At 33.5% G+C, this 16,507-nt stretch overlaps 1 protein-coding gene across 1 annotated transcript; it reads left to right on the forward strand.

Annotated features, from left to right (window-relative positions):
• Positions 1-1,816: 1,816 nt before the first annotated feature.
• LOC116292896 (uncharacterized) lies at positions 1,817-16,152 on the forward strand. The gene is made up of 8 exons (XM_089024850.1): positions 1,817-1,950; positions 2,035-2,148; positions 2,977-3,633; positions 10,240-10,306; positions 11,347-11,428; positions 12,454-12,530; positions 12,906-13,014; positions 13,491-16,152. Exons 1-8 carry the CDS (start codon positions 1,884-1,886, stop codon positions 13,626-13,628), a joined length of 1,311 nt encoding a protein of 436 aa, XP_088880976.1. The 5' UTR covers positions 1,817-1,883; the 3' UTR covers positions 13,629-16,152.
• Positions 16,153-16,507: the final 355 nt, after the last annotated feature.

Consider the following 16,507-nt stretch of genomic DNA (forward strand, 5'->3'; position numbering starts at 1 on the left):
AAGTTTAGTTTTATGGGAAGCCATACGAATGTCGTACCATGTACGTGACGCACATTTATACGATAACCATTCTTATGGGAAGCCATTTCAATGCAGTTTACGGCATGTCGTACTGTGTATCTTCCGTCAGCACCGTACGTCACCCATTCATATACGAAAACTACTCTATATGCGCATCCAGTATAACTCTCTTTACCCCATGAGTAGCATGCAAGAGGCATTAGCAATAACAGCTAGAACTATACGTGTCCTCTGGCGTCATTCTGCGTGCAATAATTGCAGAGAGTGCAGTAAAATGCACAACAATGCACGCAGGTATTATAAATTATTTTTAACGATTATCAGTAAGCTTGAGGCAATTGCGACATTGAACATCTTATCATGGGACCGGCTGTTCAATCTCATGCACTACCATAATTGCTTTCAATAATCTATTTCTACATGATATTTTTCAATCAGTAACCTATCCGTATCGACAGCATACAACGGCTGCTTGCAATTGGCAAGTTAGGGCTGATTGTATGTATGCACATCAGATGTATCGGATGTCATTAATGACGAGGTTGTATATAATATCATTATGTAGTTGATCTCGTTCAAAAACCTACTAAAAATATCCAAATCAAGCGAAACACCTGCTGTAAAGTTAATTCCGAGGAGAATTTTGATCACTATGATTGATAAACATATACGAAAATAAACCTGGTATAATTTATTTTAAGATTGTAGAGGTGTAGGCGATTATTGATGAGTATATTGGCCTCCACGAAGTACAGGTTAAAATTAATACCTTTTAGCTTCAATATTAAAATCTCTGAATCAGGGGGAAAAAAAAAAAAAAAAAAAAAAACATTAAAAAAAAAAGCCTTACCGTTAAAAATTTCGTTAGTACCACAAGTAAATTATAGATTATTAATCTATTTGATGAATTCCAAATGATCTTAACTGACTTTATGAAGTTGCTTCGCTGAACTTAACTCCAATTTAACCAAGACAGTTGCCTTAGTAACGCCTAGGGTTCTTTAAATTTGACATGCTCTAGTTCCGACCTCCAAAAAATCCAATTTTTACTCTCCTATCTTTTACCATGCATAATTTTCTTGTTGTTTGTGTGGTTTTTAAGGACGATAAGACTGGGTAAAGACGAGTTCTTTGGGCATACACTCATTGCTGTTGTTCGACACGTAAAACTCGCGGTTTTCCTTGACGTCAGCAAAGCCTTCTTTATCTTTCTTCTTTGAACCATATACACAATCAAAAATACCTTTAATTATCGCGCTAAATAGACTGGAACATTTCAAAAAGAAATTATGCACAGGATATTAATAAACATTTCGTAGTCTTTTTAAAAGGAAAAATCATCCTTCAAATTTTGACATTGCTCAAGAGGAGAAAAATTCCACTTTTTGAAATTAAGAATTCATGTTTTCACTAAAAACACTTTGCCCTTGAAAGCTTCATATGCTCTTAAAAACATTTAATTCTCATTTTCATACAATTTCATCGAATTTACGGAATAAACGAGAAAGATCTCTAAACTTCGGCACCCTTTGAGTTGATATATGCAAATTTTGCCGGGAACTAGAAAAATTCATTCAATCTTAACTACAACTATTTAGTAACATGAAAAATCCTTAACACTAAAGTAGTTGAAATAGAGTTTCCTACACATTTAAGATAGCCTATTTGGATGAATTTTAAAACGAAATTCAGAATAAAGTTTGTTTACTTGAGAACCTATCGGCTTAATTTATGCAAATATCTGCCCAAATATGGGTCAACATATCCCAAGATGCATTGCCTGATATAAAAACTCGGTGCGTTGGCCCGCGAAGGTCCTCACGAACTTTGATTGAGAAGATGGTGGGCTTGAACGAACGGCGATGAATTCATCTTTTTTCTTATTCCTTTTACACTGTATTCTATCCACAGGGTTGTGTATTGTCGAAGGTAAGTATGGTTGTGCCTTTAAGCCCAGGAATGATTTTCTGGTGGGTTTATTAACGGGTGTTTTGACGACCAAAACTTTTGCAGGTAGTTGTCCAGAAGAGGCCTGTTTCTCTTCCAACCGCGAAACATGTGAATTAGGATCAAGCGAGTGTGGAGAATGCTTCCAAGGATTTGTCCAAGTTGGAGATAAATGTTTAGGTAAGAAGGATAAGTATTCTTTATTTTTTGAACCATTTGAAGGTGTGCTGGGACTGTTAAATAGCGAGCGCCGTGATACAATTTTAGCGATTGCTCGCAGAGATAGCGATCCCAGTTCGACCATAACCCGAAAAAGCGGTTATGTTTACTTCTACATTATTTATTACCAAGGCTTTTCTGCTCAAGTTTTATGTTTTTAATCTATCCTACGATAACCACGGAACGATTTGAGGGCTTAAACTGCTACGCCACTACGCGAAAAAATGTTTAAAATGTCAACTTTTTCCGCGTTTTGCTTGGACGACTCGAAAATTTTAGATTTTTTGCATATTATTATTTAAAGCGACGCGAATACTAAGCTGTCGTTGACCTCTTCATCTTTTCTGTTCTTGATTAATAACGAACTTGTGCGTCCTTAGGAGTTCAAATGTCGATTTACGGTTCGCTGGAATAGATTACATAAAAGGTTTTTTAAAAGGGAAATGGAAAAAATATAGTTTCTTGAGCGTATTTTCTTTCTCGTTTGCCTTGTTGTTTCGCATCGCTAGTTTCACTTGAATATGTGTCGTGAATGAATTTTAACACAACAACTTCGGGCTTTTTTTCTTTGTTTCTTCTATGATAAAATTTAAAGGTATTCTTTAGAATTCTTTTGGGTATCTTTTAAAGGGATTTAGGTAAAAAATAGGCAGTAGTTTGTTTATATTTGAGCAGAATTCACAATTAACTTGAGTCTGATTTTTATCATAACATGCGTTGATGGTCGTCCTTGAAATTCTAATACTAGTACAATTGTGAACTTATTTTCATGTTTTTTTATTCTTTTAGCGGTCGAAGCGTACCCGAATGATGAAGTTTGGAAGGATGATTTAGCAGGAACTGATGGTAGTGATGTGGAGAACTTGATTGATCGAACGACTCAAAATATTCCAACCGAAGGACCGACAGAGGATGAAAGATTACGGACGTTGCTGTTCTCCCCTACTTCTTCAAGTGATTTTATACCTTCATCTGCTCCAGCAACTGGAGTAGACGAGGAAGAAAACGAATCAAATAATAAAAACCATGATTTAGGGACAAATGTAGCGGCTAAAAATGCCGAAAAATTATCAAAATCGAACGGAAAATCTTCCAAATTAACCACCGTAATTGGAAAAGTTAAAGCCGCCGAGAATTCGGATTCGAAGAAAATTCGCAAAAAAGGAAATAGCGGAAATATCCCTCCTATTAAAAGAAAGGAAAAAATCGAAGCAAGCAGGAGTAAAAACAAGAAAATCGAAGACGAAAAGAAGTTGGATAATTTTCTCTCGAAGGCAGAGAAGAAAGAAAGTGAAAAATTTCCAGGAAAGGTGTTATCGTCTCCACAAGCGGACACGCGTCTAGAAGCAAATTCTTCTCAAAATCCTCCTCCTTATATACGAAAACACAAAGTTGGAAAATCAGAAGAAGCAAGGGCATCTGAGTTGGATGATATATATTTTCTATGTGAGTATTAGAACACCGCAAATTTTTATTTTTGATAATCTAATATTCTTAACGCAATACCCAATATTTTATTCCCAAGATATAATGGGGAAAAAATTTGGTGAAATTAATCTTTGCGATTTTTAATTTTTTTTCCTGTTCAAATAATCAAACAAGCCACTTTGATTTTCTACGGATTGCGAAAAACTGAAACTGCTTACTTTAATCCTTCAGTTGAATACTGTACTTATCATTTCCCCCTCTATTTTATTATTCTCTACGTTTTAATAAATTTTTGTTTTGTGAAAATGTACATGAATATATATATATACCTATCTTTTATATTTATGTACATTCTCGTACATTCTATGCTCGTGATGAAGTTTCTTGCTCCATGAGTATACATATAAATGGGTTTAAATTCTGTCGGGACAAATACTCCTTCATTAGACGATGAACAACTGTGTGGGTGTCTGTATGGGGTGTGAACTATGCTAGATAAAAAAATTTTCATTCTGGTTTTAAGTTCACATTACACAACATATCCTCCCCAACTTTGGTAAAAATATTCAACCACGGAAATTTTCAGCAATGTTGCAATTTTTGCCATAGTATGGTCTGGATATTTTTGTCTATAATTATGATCTTGTCTAATACTTTTCAATTCTCAAGACATCAGTTCAATATTTTTTGTTACTGAAAACTGCAAAACTTCTATGTATTGAAAAATAGAGTCAAGGAGTGTCATTGGTTTGTTACTTTATGATTTTTTTAGTGTTGTTTTCTTTTTTCTTTTTTTATTTGGTCCATAAAAAACTCTAATTATCTATGTGAATTCCTAGTGAGTTTTCCAGCCCTCAAACACCAAACAAAGCATTCAGTATAGTCCTAGCTGGACAATACCAAAGGAAAATAACCAGGATATTCCTTTAATTTGTATTTCTGCAATCCTTAGAAAAACTAAAATAATGATTAACAACACAAACCAAGTAAACCAAAATCAATCCTTTTTTTAAATTTCCTTAGATCATGAAAAGATTTGTTCTACAAAGGGGATGCAGTTCAGAAACAATTGTAATATTTCCTTTAGGGGTGGGATCAATACAGTGGCTCCAGATGTTTTCTACTTTAAATTATGATATACTTTTGAATTATTCCTTCCATACTTTCACCAGAAAATATTTCATTTTTAAGAATTTATGAGAGAATCGTGCCTCAAGTGACATTTCTAAGTGAAAAAATCGTTAATTCAGAAGAGAAGATACTTGAATTAAAAAGGTTATAAGACCAAACTACAATGCATCATTTTTAAGATGAATCCTGAAGCCAAAAGATTTCCTCTTTTTAATATAGGAAATTTTTCACTAAAATTTTTTCTTTCAAAAGCCTTGAAAAACGTGACTGATATGAATTTTTTTATCTTAGTTAATACTATGAGGAATGTCTTTAAATGTTTTTTCACAGTTTTGTGGTTTATAGTGATGAATAATAAATGTTTTATCTCTCTGTTCACACAGAGGATTTTCATGCAAATTTCTGTAATTAAACATCCTAAAAAAGGTTGTGCAAATAGTGTGAAACTTTATCTTGTTTCCTGGATACAAAATAACTTGTGTAGGAACTCTGTTTGTGTTCTTTGAAGGATTATTCTATCCTATTAACACAATTTCAATGCTATTTCCATTCATAAGGAGATTCAAAGACTATTTTTATGGCAAGAAAAAGGATATTCCTTTTCCTATTTAATATTTCCGATGCTGTTGATTTAAAAATGAAGGAAATTGAACATCACCCAAATTTATTGCAATTGAAAATAATCCAATCATAGAAAAGCATTTCAGTTTTATTTACAAAAATTACAAAGTTTTGGCATATTATTTACATACACCGTTCTTGATTGTGATTTTGAAATAAAATATTCCCTTGATGTCTATAATTTGACAAATGTGTACGTGTTGCATAGTCTTCATTTTTAGTCGCCTATAATCGGCATAATTTGTCTGTAGAATCTGAATATTAGAACGTTTGTATTAGACATACGTCATTTTTCATGAGATGCACATGTGATAAAACTTTTTCATTTTGAAACTGCATGGCAGATGTTTCTAACTGTTGACCCATGGTCTTGTTCTTGTATTCTACATTAACTGTGTCCAGTCTTTTTGTCCTTGTAACCACAAAGTCCCTGAGTATTACCCACGCTGACCACTACTGAATTAGTGGGTTTTGATGTTGGTGATAATAAACTGTGCCATAGCACACAAGAAAAATCCAAAATACATGAATGACTTGTACTGACATAATATTACTCTGAAGTACATTTGTATGGGAAATCATTTTGAGTTCTAGGAATACATTTATTCTAAATTGCATGAGAAACCTTTAATGATTCTCTTTTTAATAATATACATGATAAAAGGAAAGTGTATTTTGCTAAAGAACGAGCAAAAATCTCAAGAAAAATATGAGTGTGTGTTGGATGACATTATGATGGTGCCAGAAGCGAGCTCTCTTCAACCAAAAATTAATTAAAAAACAGAACAAAATCCTCAACTTTTGTGGCATTTTCTCTATCATAATTGCTCCTTTACCACCGAAAACTATAAGGCTTTGATGCTAAGTAATGTTAACAACAGCAGAGTTAAGAAAAGTTTGATTTTAAAACTGTTTTTGAAAACTTAAAATGTGCACTGTATTTCCTTTTTTCTGCACTGAACTTCCTTTTTTCTGCACTGTGCTTCCTTAAAATGGCACTGCTCTTAACCAATCAGAATCAAGAACTTTTTTTATGTATATTATTACTTTAAAAATGTGGAGGGAGAAAATGCATAGACAGTTCTATTTATATATTATTATTACTTTTTTCTTATTGCTTTGAAAGAAAACATTTTCAATTGCAATTAAAATCTTATTATGTTGGACTTTTGTTATTAAGCATAATAGATACTTATTTTGGTTTTATAAAATAATATACAAACCCATTGGATGGTAGTATCTTTATAATCCCTTGTGAGGTGCATTTTATTGAAATATATATTTGTACATCGGTTGTAATGTATCAAATATTGCAAGTTTTTAAACATTTTTCAATTTGAATTAAAATCTTATTATGTTGGAATTTGTTATGAATCATGATAAGTACTTATTTTAGTTTAATTCGTAAATTATCATGATTTGGTCTTGTGAACCATGAATTTGAGATTAAAATTCAAAAAAAAAATTTTTTTGTTGGTCTCTTCATCTTCACAAATTAGTGAATGATCAACATTGTTTTTAAAGCTCTAAATAAATAGATTTTAAAAGAAAGTGCTTGTTTGAAATGTCTTAGGTCTTTAATTTATAATCAAATTGCTTTGTGTTTTATATAAACAATGCTGTTTCAAATCAAGGTGTGTTTTAGAATATTTCTAAACAGAGCATGAAATGATTAAGAAGAATATTATATACAGAATTTGATTTTTAATCCTAAATATCGTTAAAATATTTTTCCCTATTAGAAGTATTGTAGGATTTTTCAGCAGTTTGAAAATTATTTTTTATCTTATATAAATAACACTTTTTTAAGGTGTGTATTCCGTTGTTGTTTTTAAAGAGTTTTGAATTATAAAATAATGATAAGTCTTTGTTCCAAAATGTTTGAAATCAACTAAAGATAAAGGCTGTAGATAACTTTGTCTTCTCTTGTCAAGGAAAACCCTTGAAACCTATTCTACATGAGCATATCATGCTTCAATAACAATATATATTCAGAATCCCAGGTTCAAACTCTCTCTAATGAATTCATTTAACATGATTTTCCAATTGAGTGATTTTAATTTTCCCAACATCGTTGAGCCTTGAGTTAATGAATATAGATTGAAATGTTTCTGAAAATGATTGGCATGGCAGACTTGTTTAGAAAAAAGCCAACTTGCATACAGCATGCATATGACAACGTTTCTAATAGATATTTCTCAAGACTCAGACTTTTTTCTGAGTCTTTCAATTTGCAGCTGCATAAGTTGCTTGGTATACTGTGAGGATCAGCTCAATTTGATACATCACAACCGCAGTACAAATATATATTTCGTATATATTCTCATACACATATATAGATATTTCTAATTGAGTAAATTTAGCTTTAATGATGGTCCTTTCTGTCGATGTGAGGACGATTTGTAAAGATAAAAAATCTTATCTACAAGCAAAATTTACATTGTGTCCAAGTATCTAGACAGTATCAGTATTTGAAGTTATTTTCTAAATAATTGTACTAATGAATTCAGTCTTGATGGCCAGTCCTATTAATATAATTATAGTACACTCAACAAAATTACTTGACTCTGATTGGTCGAGATATAGATATTATAGTGTTAATTGTACTCCGTAGGAGTACCGAATTAAGTCACTATGGAAACACAGCCAAAACAATGTCAACAGCAAAAAAAAAAAAGCTGTAAAAACTAATAAGAACTAATCATTTTTATGCATTTCAGTTGCGCGATGGACTGAAAATCGGCCGCCAAATAGACAAAGATTAACGGCGTCGCTTCGTATTTTTTACTGAAATTTTGTTGAGTGAACTATAAACAAAAAATCGCATGATCTTCTCGTACAATTTGGAATTAATAGCCAAATTGTACTCGAGATTGTGCGATTTCCTATACAAATGTTGAAAGATTGAGATCTCACTCATGCATATCATAAACAGTATAAAAACTTGGAACTGTTGTTCAGACAATGGATAAACATTACCAATACCCATACCAATTGGATCTATTCTTAGTTCTAGTAATGGTGTTATGAAGATGTGTTATGAAGAGTGCTCTGGTTAAATTCTTACAACCTTTCCTAAGTAGATTCTTTTATCAACTTATCTTTATCAGTCTTGACAAGACAGGATTAGAAAAGTAAATTCAATAATATAGAAGAAAAAAAATCTCAAGTGTTTTCATTTGTTAAGTACATTCGTTATTATATGATGCTGTAAAGTCTATTCTAGTAATGGTGTTATATGAAGATTTATTATGAAAAATGGTCTTGTTAAGTTCTTACAACCTTTCCTAAGTAGATTCTTTTATCAACTTATCTTTATCAGTCTTGACGAGACAGAATTAGGAAAGTAAATTAAATAAGAAAAAAAAAGTGTTTTCATTTGTTAAGTACATTCATTATTACATGATGTTGTAGAAAGTAAGAGCTTAGTAAAAACCTACGATAATTACAACACTACAACAGCAGACCTTATTTGAATCCACAGCTATAATTGGTGCAATGATTATGCAGCTGAAGCACAACTTCAAACTATTATATTATTATGTTTAGAGGTGTGAGCTACTTTGTCATGTTTTTTTTTTTTGTACCATCGTATCTCTGTTAAAACTTCAGGCTTATGAAGCACTTCAACTTTACTGATATAAAACATCCTATTTGCACATAGTTGTGATATATATCTAGAAAGAGGAGAGTGTAAGAACTATACAATTCTTCTAACATTTATCAAATTAAGACTTGTTAGCACTGGACCAATTTATTAGAGCTTGGTAGGTTAATAAGCTCACTGCTAGGTATAGTGGCAGCGGTCTTCCACTTAGGTTTGTTTGTATGCTCCTTTACCCATTTATAATTTATTTTTCTTATTTATTAGGTTTTAAAAATACAGAGTAAAAAAATAAATGGGATTTAACAGTAGCATTTATATAGAAAAGCTCTTCATCTACTGATTTCCAATTGGAATTTATGAGTAGTATTTTGTAGAGGGAGGAAAACCAGTGATCCTAGAGGAAAATCCTTGAATCACAGGAGAGAATTAACAAACGGCTCTATACTGATATATGACATCCAATCCAGGAGTCAAACCTGGCTTGCCTTGGTAAGAGGTGAGCACTAAGCTCTTGGAAGAATCTAGTGTATGTTGCTTAATTTCTTCAATAGTAAATTGACTTCCACATGCTGTTGATGGTACAGTAGCTGAAAACTATTTAGATTTTAATGTTAATTTTAATTACTCAATTCTGATTGGTCAGGAGAAGTACAATTAAATCCCAAATTGTATTCTGTAGAGTCCCAATTAAGTTGCTCAATTTTGTTGAGTGTAATATAAACAACAAATCACACAATCTTCTCGTACAATTCTGAATTTATAGATACTCATGATGTTTTGAAAGTTCTCAAATTGGACTCGCCAATTTTGGAAACTTTCAAAACTTCACTCTGAATTGTACTTGAGATCGTATACTAACCAGAATAATATGGAAGAAAAAAAACATACTTGAAATGATGTAGAAAAAAGATGTCAAAGTGGCTTTAGTTTGATATATTGCTCTTGTTTATTTATAGAAAGGTTGTTTATAAATGCGGTTTCCAAAAGAAAAGATAAACTGCACAACATGTTTACAATATCTTCTTGTTGATCCTCTGACAAGTTTTAATATAACCCAATATAAATCACCTTTATTCTATTTATTCTTCGTCAATGATATACTTGGCACATATTTCTTGGAGTGCACCAGTTGTTATAGCAACCCAGCATGGAACACTTCCTGAACAATGCTAGCATTAAATATACTGTAGAAGGTTGTATTACAAAGACCTTCCCAGACGTGTTGTTATCATTCTCTGATTCAATGGTACATGATTTCTCCTTAGGTATTGTAATTGGCTGCAGTGTGGCTGGGATCGCAGGATTAGCGCTGGCTGGTTACTGTTGGTATAAGTAAGTACATGGGTCGTAATATAAAAGATACCGGAAACAGAGTCAAGATTAGATTTAGTACCAGATATTTTGGAAGAGTTCACTCTTGCTTAATTCAGTAGTGACTCGTTTATGAAGACCAAAAAGGTCATGTTACTAGCATATCGCCACTGAATAAAGCGACAGTGATCTCTTCGGAAAGTTTGAGTACTAAATCTAATTTTGTCTTTATTATCTGGTATCTTTACATTAATTCATTATGCCAGAGTCGTTAATATGTTTCTTCTTCCGACATAGATCTTATTCTGTTTAATTCTTGATATACTGTAGATGGACTCTAAATAAACCTTCATTATTATTATTTTTTAAACCACCACACATATTTATCCCCTTCACATATCTATTCACTTCATATATCTATTACTTTTGGTATGAAATTTTCTTGTTCACTCCGTTGGAAAATTAAAAACAAATTGTATTAAAACAAACATTTTACATCTTTGAAGTTTTTTAAGGCTGCATTCACATGGTGCTGGACGATTTCTTAACTGTTCAAGAAGTTGTATGTTTACCACCACACATATCTATCCCCTTCACATATCTATTCCTTTTGGTATGAAATTTTCTTGTTCACTCCGTGGGAAAATTTAAAAAAATTTGAATTAAAACAAAGATTTTACATCTTTGAAGTTTTTTAAGGCTGCATTCACGTGGTGCTAGACGATTTCTTAACTGTTCAAGAAGTTGTATGTTTAGGTGTCCATTTACGCAGAAATATGCTATCCAGACAAAGATTCATATGCCTAGCCATGCAAATTTTGGACCTGCAAAATCATGGTCTAATGTTTGTCTAACATGGATAAAAGATTTACTGGAACTGTGCGAACGCTTTGTCTGGATAACTTTTCACATGGCTAGTCATAAGCAGTATCCTTTGCACATTATCAGATGGGAACCACTAATGTCATAATGACCTTAGTGTTTTGATCTGGGCCATAAGAATTGAGTTAGGAGTATATGATTATTGTGACTATTAATAACGATAATAATTTTGTATTTAGACTTCATACTACAGCCAAGGCTGTCAGTGAATCAGAATATTCAAGCTATGGGATGAAATCCAAGCGCCCTTCATCAGCACATGTAAGCTAAACTTTCATTTACTTTTAGTCAGCTATTTTAAGAGGTTGAAGGAGCAAATGGTGATTGGTGATTGGTGATTGTTTGACCAGAAGGAACTGTGGGCATACATCTAAGTGTAAAGAATTGAGGTGTTTAAATGGTTTTGTTGAATGCAAACACGACACTAACTTAGTATTCCCGGGGGAGGGGACTCTGGGAAAAAAGTACCAGGGATGCTTGTCGGAAATTTTCCAAAAAGACCCCTAAAAGATACCGGAAGTCTTTAAAAAAGGGTGTGGCTGAATGATTTTTTTACCCTTAAGAGATACCACAACAAATAATATAAAAAGCACCTAGGATAAGCCATATCGATGCGCCCTTCTCTCGTTTTCTGACACCCTAAGAGATACCAGAAAATGCTGATTTTCAAAAATTCGCATTTAACACCCTAAAAGATACCAAATCGTTAGTATCTCAACAATAGTGTTATTCAAAGATTATACTTATTCATACTTATATACAGTGTTATTCAATATAGTGCTCCATATAGTGTTGTTGACGAGAATAATAATAAGAAACATGAGTCATTCCAGGTGTTCTTGGATCTTGGAATGACTTATCACTTATTACCTATCACCTTTCTCCCCTTCAATCGTTTTTCAAATAGCTGTTATATTCATAAACACAGTTGATATGATCAACTATTAGATTTCCAGCCCACATGGGCTTGACTTCTGGCTCCATAAAGTAGAGGAGGTAAATTGTTTTAATATGAACAGATTAGTCCAAAGAAGGAAAGGAAGAAGGAAGGAAAGGGAAGGGAAGGAAGGAAAGAGGAAAGCAAAAACAAAGAAAAGAAAAGAAACAAGGAAGGAAGTTAGGGAAAAAGAAAGAAAAAAGTATGACTTTGAAATGATGCTCAGTCTAGAAATTCAAAAATTCATGAACATCAGCTGTCATCTATTGAAACCAACCATTGCTCATATGGCACAACCAATTGTATCATACTCTAATAATCTGATCCTTACTTATTGTTATGCATTTAGGGTGATGAAAAGTTAGATTATAACGCTGAGATGTATCATTATCATCAAACAAAGAGCCAGTTAGCAGCAATGGAAAAGTAAGTCACATCTGATTCTCTGGTGTAACGTAGGACAATCAAATAAATAAGTTATACATGTCACAATCTTAGGCAAGCACCTGTGGTGTGTGCTGCTTAATGTGCAGCCTCTCACTAATACAACCTGGGTTCCAGCCCAAGCTTCTAGAAGTGAAGAATAAATTTGAAAATTAACACAACAGTTAAGGTTTCCGATCACCTTTTTTTCACTTTTCACTACAATGAGTGGAAAAGACATCGTATGAGTTATATGGCATCCCCTAAGACAGCCCATGATGCACCCTGTTCTTCAACTCATGAACAGCTAATAGCCAGCCCTTCCTCTACATGGTCCCTGTTATATATATTGATGTGTGTTATTTTTCGATTCATAAGGGCAAGTGGTTCACGGTCATCTAAACAAGGTTCAATGGATGATGAAGATAATAGTGATGAAGGAGATGAGGGTGACTACACAGTGTATGAGTGCCCTGGGCTGGCTCCAGTAAGTAACAGTTTTTTTCCTTCTTTCTTTCATCTTTCTTCTAGATACTACTGAATGCTAAAATTCCTTTGATATAAAATCTGCTTTTTCTGTTTTTAGTATTATTGCTGGTGGTGGCATTGTTTCTGTTGTTGTTGCTGATGTTGTTGCTGATGTTGCTGCTGTTGCTGCTTTTGCTGTTGTTATCGTTGCTGCTGTTGTTATCGTTGCTGCTGTTGTTATCGTTGCTGCTGTTATCGTTGCTGCTGTTGTTGCTGTGACTATTGCTTTTGCTGCTGTTGCTGCTGTTGCTGCTGCTGCTGCTGTTGCTGCTGCTGCTGTTGCTGCTGTTGCTGCTGTTGCTGCTGCTGTTATTGCTGTGGCTATTACTGTGACTGTTGCTGCTACTGTTCACCATCATCCACATCATCACCATGATCCTTCTCCATATCTTATAATACAACACTAACAGTCTTTTCTATCTTGTTGTGATTCAGACGGGTGATATGACAGTAGTCAACCCATTATTCAGCGATCAGGAAGTCGTGGGCAGTGATCAAGATGCTAATGGTAACCGTAGTGGCCAGAGCTCCCCTGGGACCTCTCGGCACAGCAGCACCACTAAACCTGAGTAACACTTTATTTTGCCAGGGTTAATTAAGGAGTAATTATTAGCTATTAATTAATTTACCAATATACAAGAATATATATTACAATATCTCATGAATTGGACCAGTGACTAATGGGAGGATAGTTATTTATCTGTGTGGTATTTTTTGGGTAAAAATTCAATGATAATCTTCAAGAAAAGATTTCACAAATTTAAAGATTAATTTTGATATTTTTGTTAATGTTGTCTCATTTGGTTCAGTTCGTTTTCTTTTTGATCCAGTTTTTTGTATTCTATCTCTAAGAGAAAAATAATCTATGGGAAATTATCTGTATTCTTAATAAAAATTGACAATATATTTATTATTGTCAACCATCTTTTCTTAATGATAACAAAACTAACAACTGGGAATGGAATATAAACAGATCAAGCTCTAAAAACTCCTTCAATATGGAATTGATTATAGGGATATTTATTAGGGGAATTTACGACTTGATCAGCTTGACTAGATTTAGTACTAAGTATACTTCTCAATTGTTGATCAAGGTTTAGAATCTCTCAAGAAACAATTAACTTGAGTTATGTTTTTGCAATGAGAATTTAATACTTGATCAAAATGGTAGGTTTGAGTGACAGATTCAAACTGAAATTCACAGATTCTATTATAATGAAACAACATTATTTTTCCTAATTTTGGGGATGGTATTTTTTACTTAAATTTAGATTATAATTATAATGATTGTATATGAATGTAGAGGGCCTTCATGAATTTGCTTCATTGCTATCAAATGATGATTCCAAGTTGATGCTGGATTGATATAAGCATATAAATAGATAAACTTGTTTTACAAGGGTAGTATGGTATAAACAGACCTCTGGCCTTCTATACAGGAACTAGACTTTTTATGGCATCAAGTCATAACTGTCTGGATTCCCCTGTACATGAATATCTAAATCCATTGAGACAGCATCTTCTCTTCCCACCTCCCTCCCTCCCTCAAAATTATCTTGCAGTGATTCAGTATCTGGATGTTCCCCTTGAAGGGATTGTGTATCATTCTCAGCAGAAATCAATCCAATCTTGCCTTGGAATCATTGTTCATCAATGTCAATTATTAGCAATTCAAAGAGAGGTCCTTGAGTAGAGAGGGGTGTTTTTAGAAGAGTTTTAATCACATAAGGTAAGAAGCTCATACTGTAAACGTGCTCATACTTGTGTAATAGAAGTAGATATATCTAGATGTTAGTGGGTAATAGAAAGTCTTTTCTAAGCTGCAATTCAGGCATTTTATACTATTTCTGCCTCGGCAAGTTGGCTTACATTGTCATGGTCATAACAGTGACTCTATACTCTGCTTTGTTCTGCTGTAACTTGACAAATGCCATATTTGCAAAGTTCAAATATTTCTGGGCCATATTAGGAGTTTCGAGGTTGAGCAAAAGACTTGGTAGAGCTGGCATTGCAATGCTTTGTGAGTGTGTTTTAGGTTACAAAATATACATCATCTTAAAAATATGTTCCCTACAACAGCCCACAATACACTTCAATGCCAACTGAACCCATTCTTTCCCTAAACCTTGGAGTGGGTAATACTCTGCATCTATATTCAATAGAGTTAGATAAAAATGGTTGGGAGACCAATATAAATCTGTTTATCCATGGGAGTAGCACAGAAATGGTTCACTGTCATTCACAATTTATTTATGATTTACCGGAGTTCTCCACTTGATTTCACTTATTTTTAGGGTGTGGTTTAAACAGTTTCTTTCCTATCGTTATTTCTGTCTCATTTTATACCACAAGTGCCTAGAGTATAAATGTGTGGCATTTCTTTCTGCAAGGTTGTGTGATAAGTTGCAGAAAGATGTATCTAATATTGGGTGCACCTAGATTAAGGGAAAGTCTTCCAGTATTGCATTGCAATAGGTGTTGTATTCATAGGATTTTTCACTGCACAATAGGTTACATGGTATAGGATTTAGACCACACCCAGTAAGCCCAGTTATCGTCTAATTACAGGTAACTATGGTGTGATAAGACTGGTTGCACTTGCAATTCAAGTGTAATCATAAACACAAGCTCAAACTTCCGTAATGCTTGCATAATGCAAATTATGTTGCCGTTATTCATTGCAAGTGTTACAGGAAGTACCCTGCATGCAATTATAGGAGCATTGCCCAACTTGTATGCAGAATATTTCCTGTGTATACGAATTAGAGTCGACTAACTACTAGGGCCAAGCCTTGTCTTTTTTTTATGTTCCCTTTGCGCAAGGCCTTACAGCAATTTCACAACAACCCCTCCATCGAAACCTGTCATTAATTGAAAACTGGGCTTTATTAATGATTAGCACCCCATATATATAGGTGCACGGTGTATATAGAAGAGACAATATAATTCGTCTCTATAGGACGATAATCATTTTAACCAAGATGATAACAGATTTATTTATCAGAATTGTATCGGTGGTAGGTAGATGTTCATTTCTCAGGTGTCTTGTTTTGTTCTCGTACAATATTTGTACAAAAATAAATGTTTTGTTCTCTGATATGTTGATTTGTGGTTTCTTAAATGTCGCATTTAAACACTGCGATCTATGCGTTTTGTTTCGAGTCGAGCATTTGGGTCAATACAAATAAAGTATAGAAACTGACCCAAATGTAACAATTGTTTGAAGGCAAAAGAGAGTAACTCCAACATAAACTTACGATTCAGTCCCTGGACATTCTGCTCGAGACAGGAAATTATGTCATGTGAAAGCAAGTAAGTTTGTATTTCTATTTTAGATTGTTTTAGATTGACTTTTTTTCATCCCCGCAAACGGCAAACGTGATCACGTTTTCATCGTTTTCCTGTATTTTATTTTACCTTTTACAAACCTTCTCACCAAAGACAAATATTGT

This window comes from Actinia tenebrosa, unplaced genomic scaffold, assembly GCF_029948245.1.
Source record: "Actinia tenebrosa isolate PJP-AT-01 unplaced genomic scaffold, QUT_ActTen_1.0 PGA_scaffold9__36_contigs__length_13948895, whole genome shotgun sequence".
Classification (NCBI taxonomy): domain Eukaryota; kingdom Metazoa; phylum Cnidaria; class Anthozoa; order Actiniaria; family Actiniidae; genus Actinia; species Actinia tenebrosa.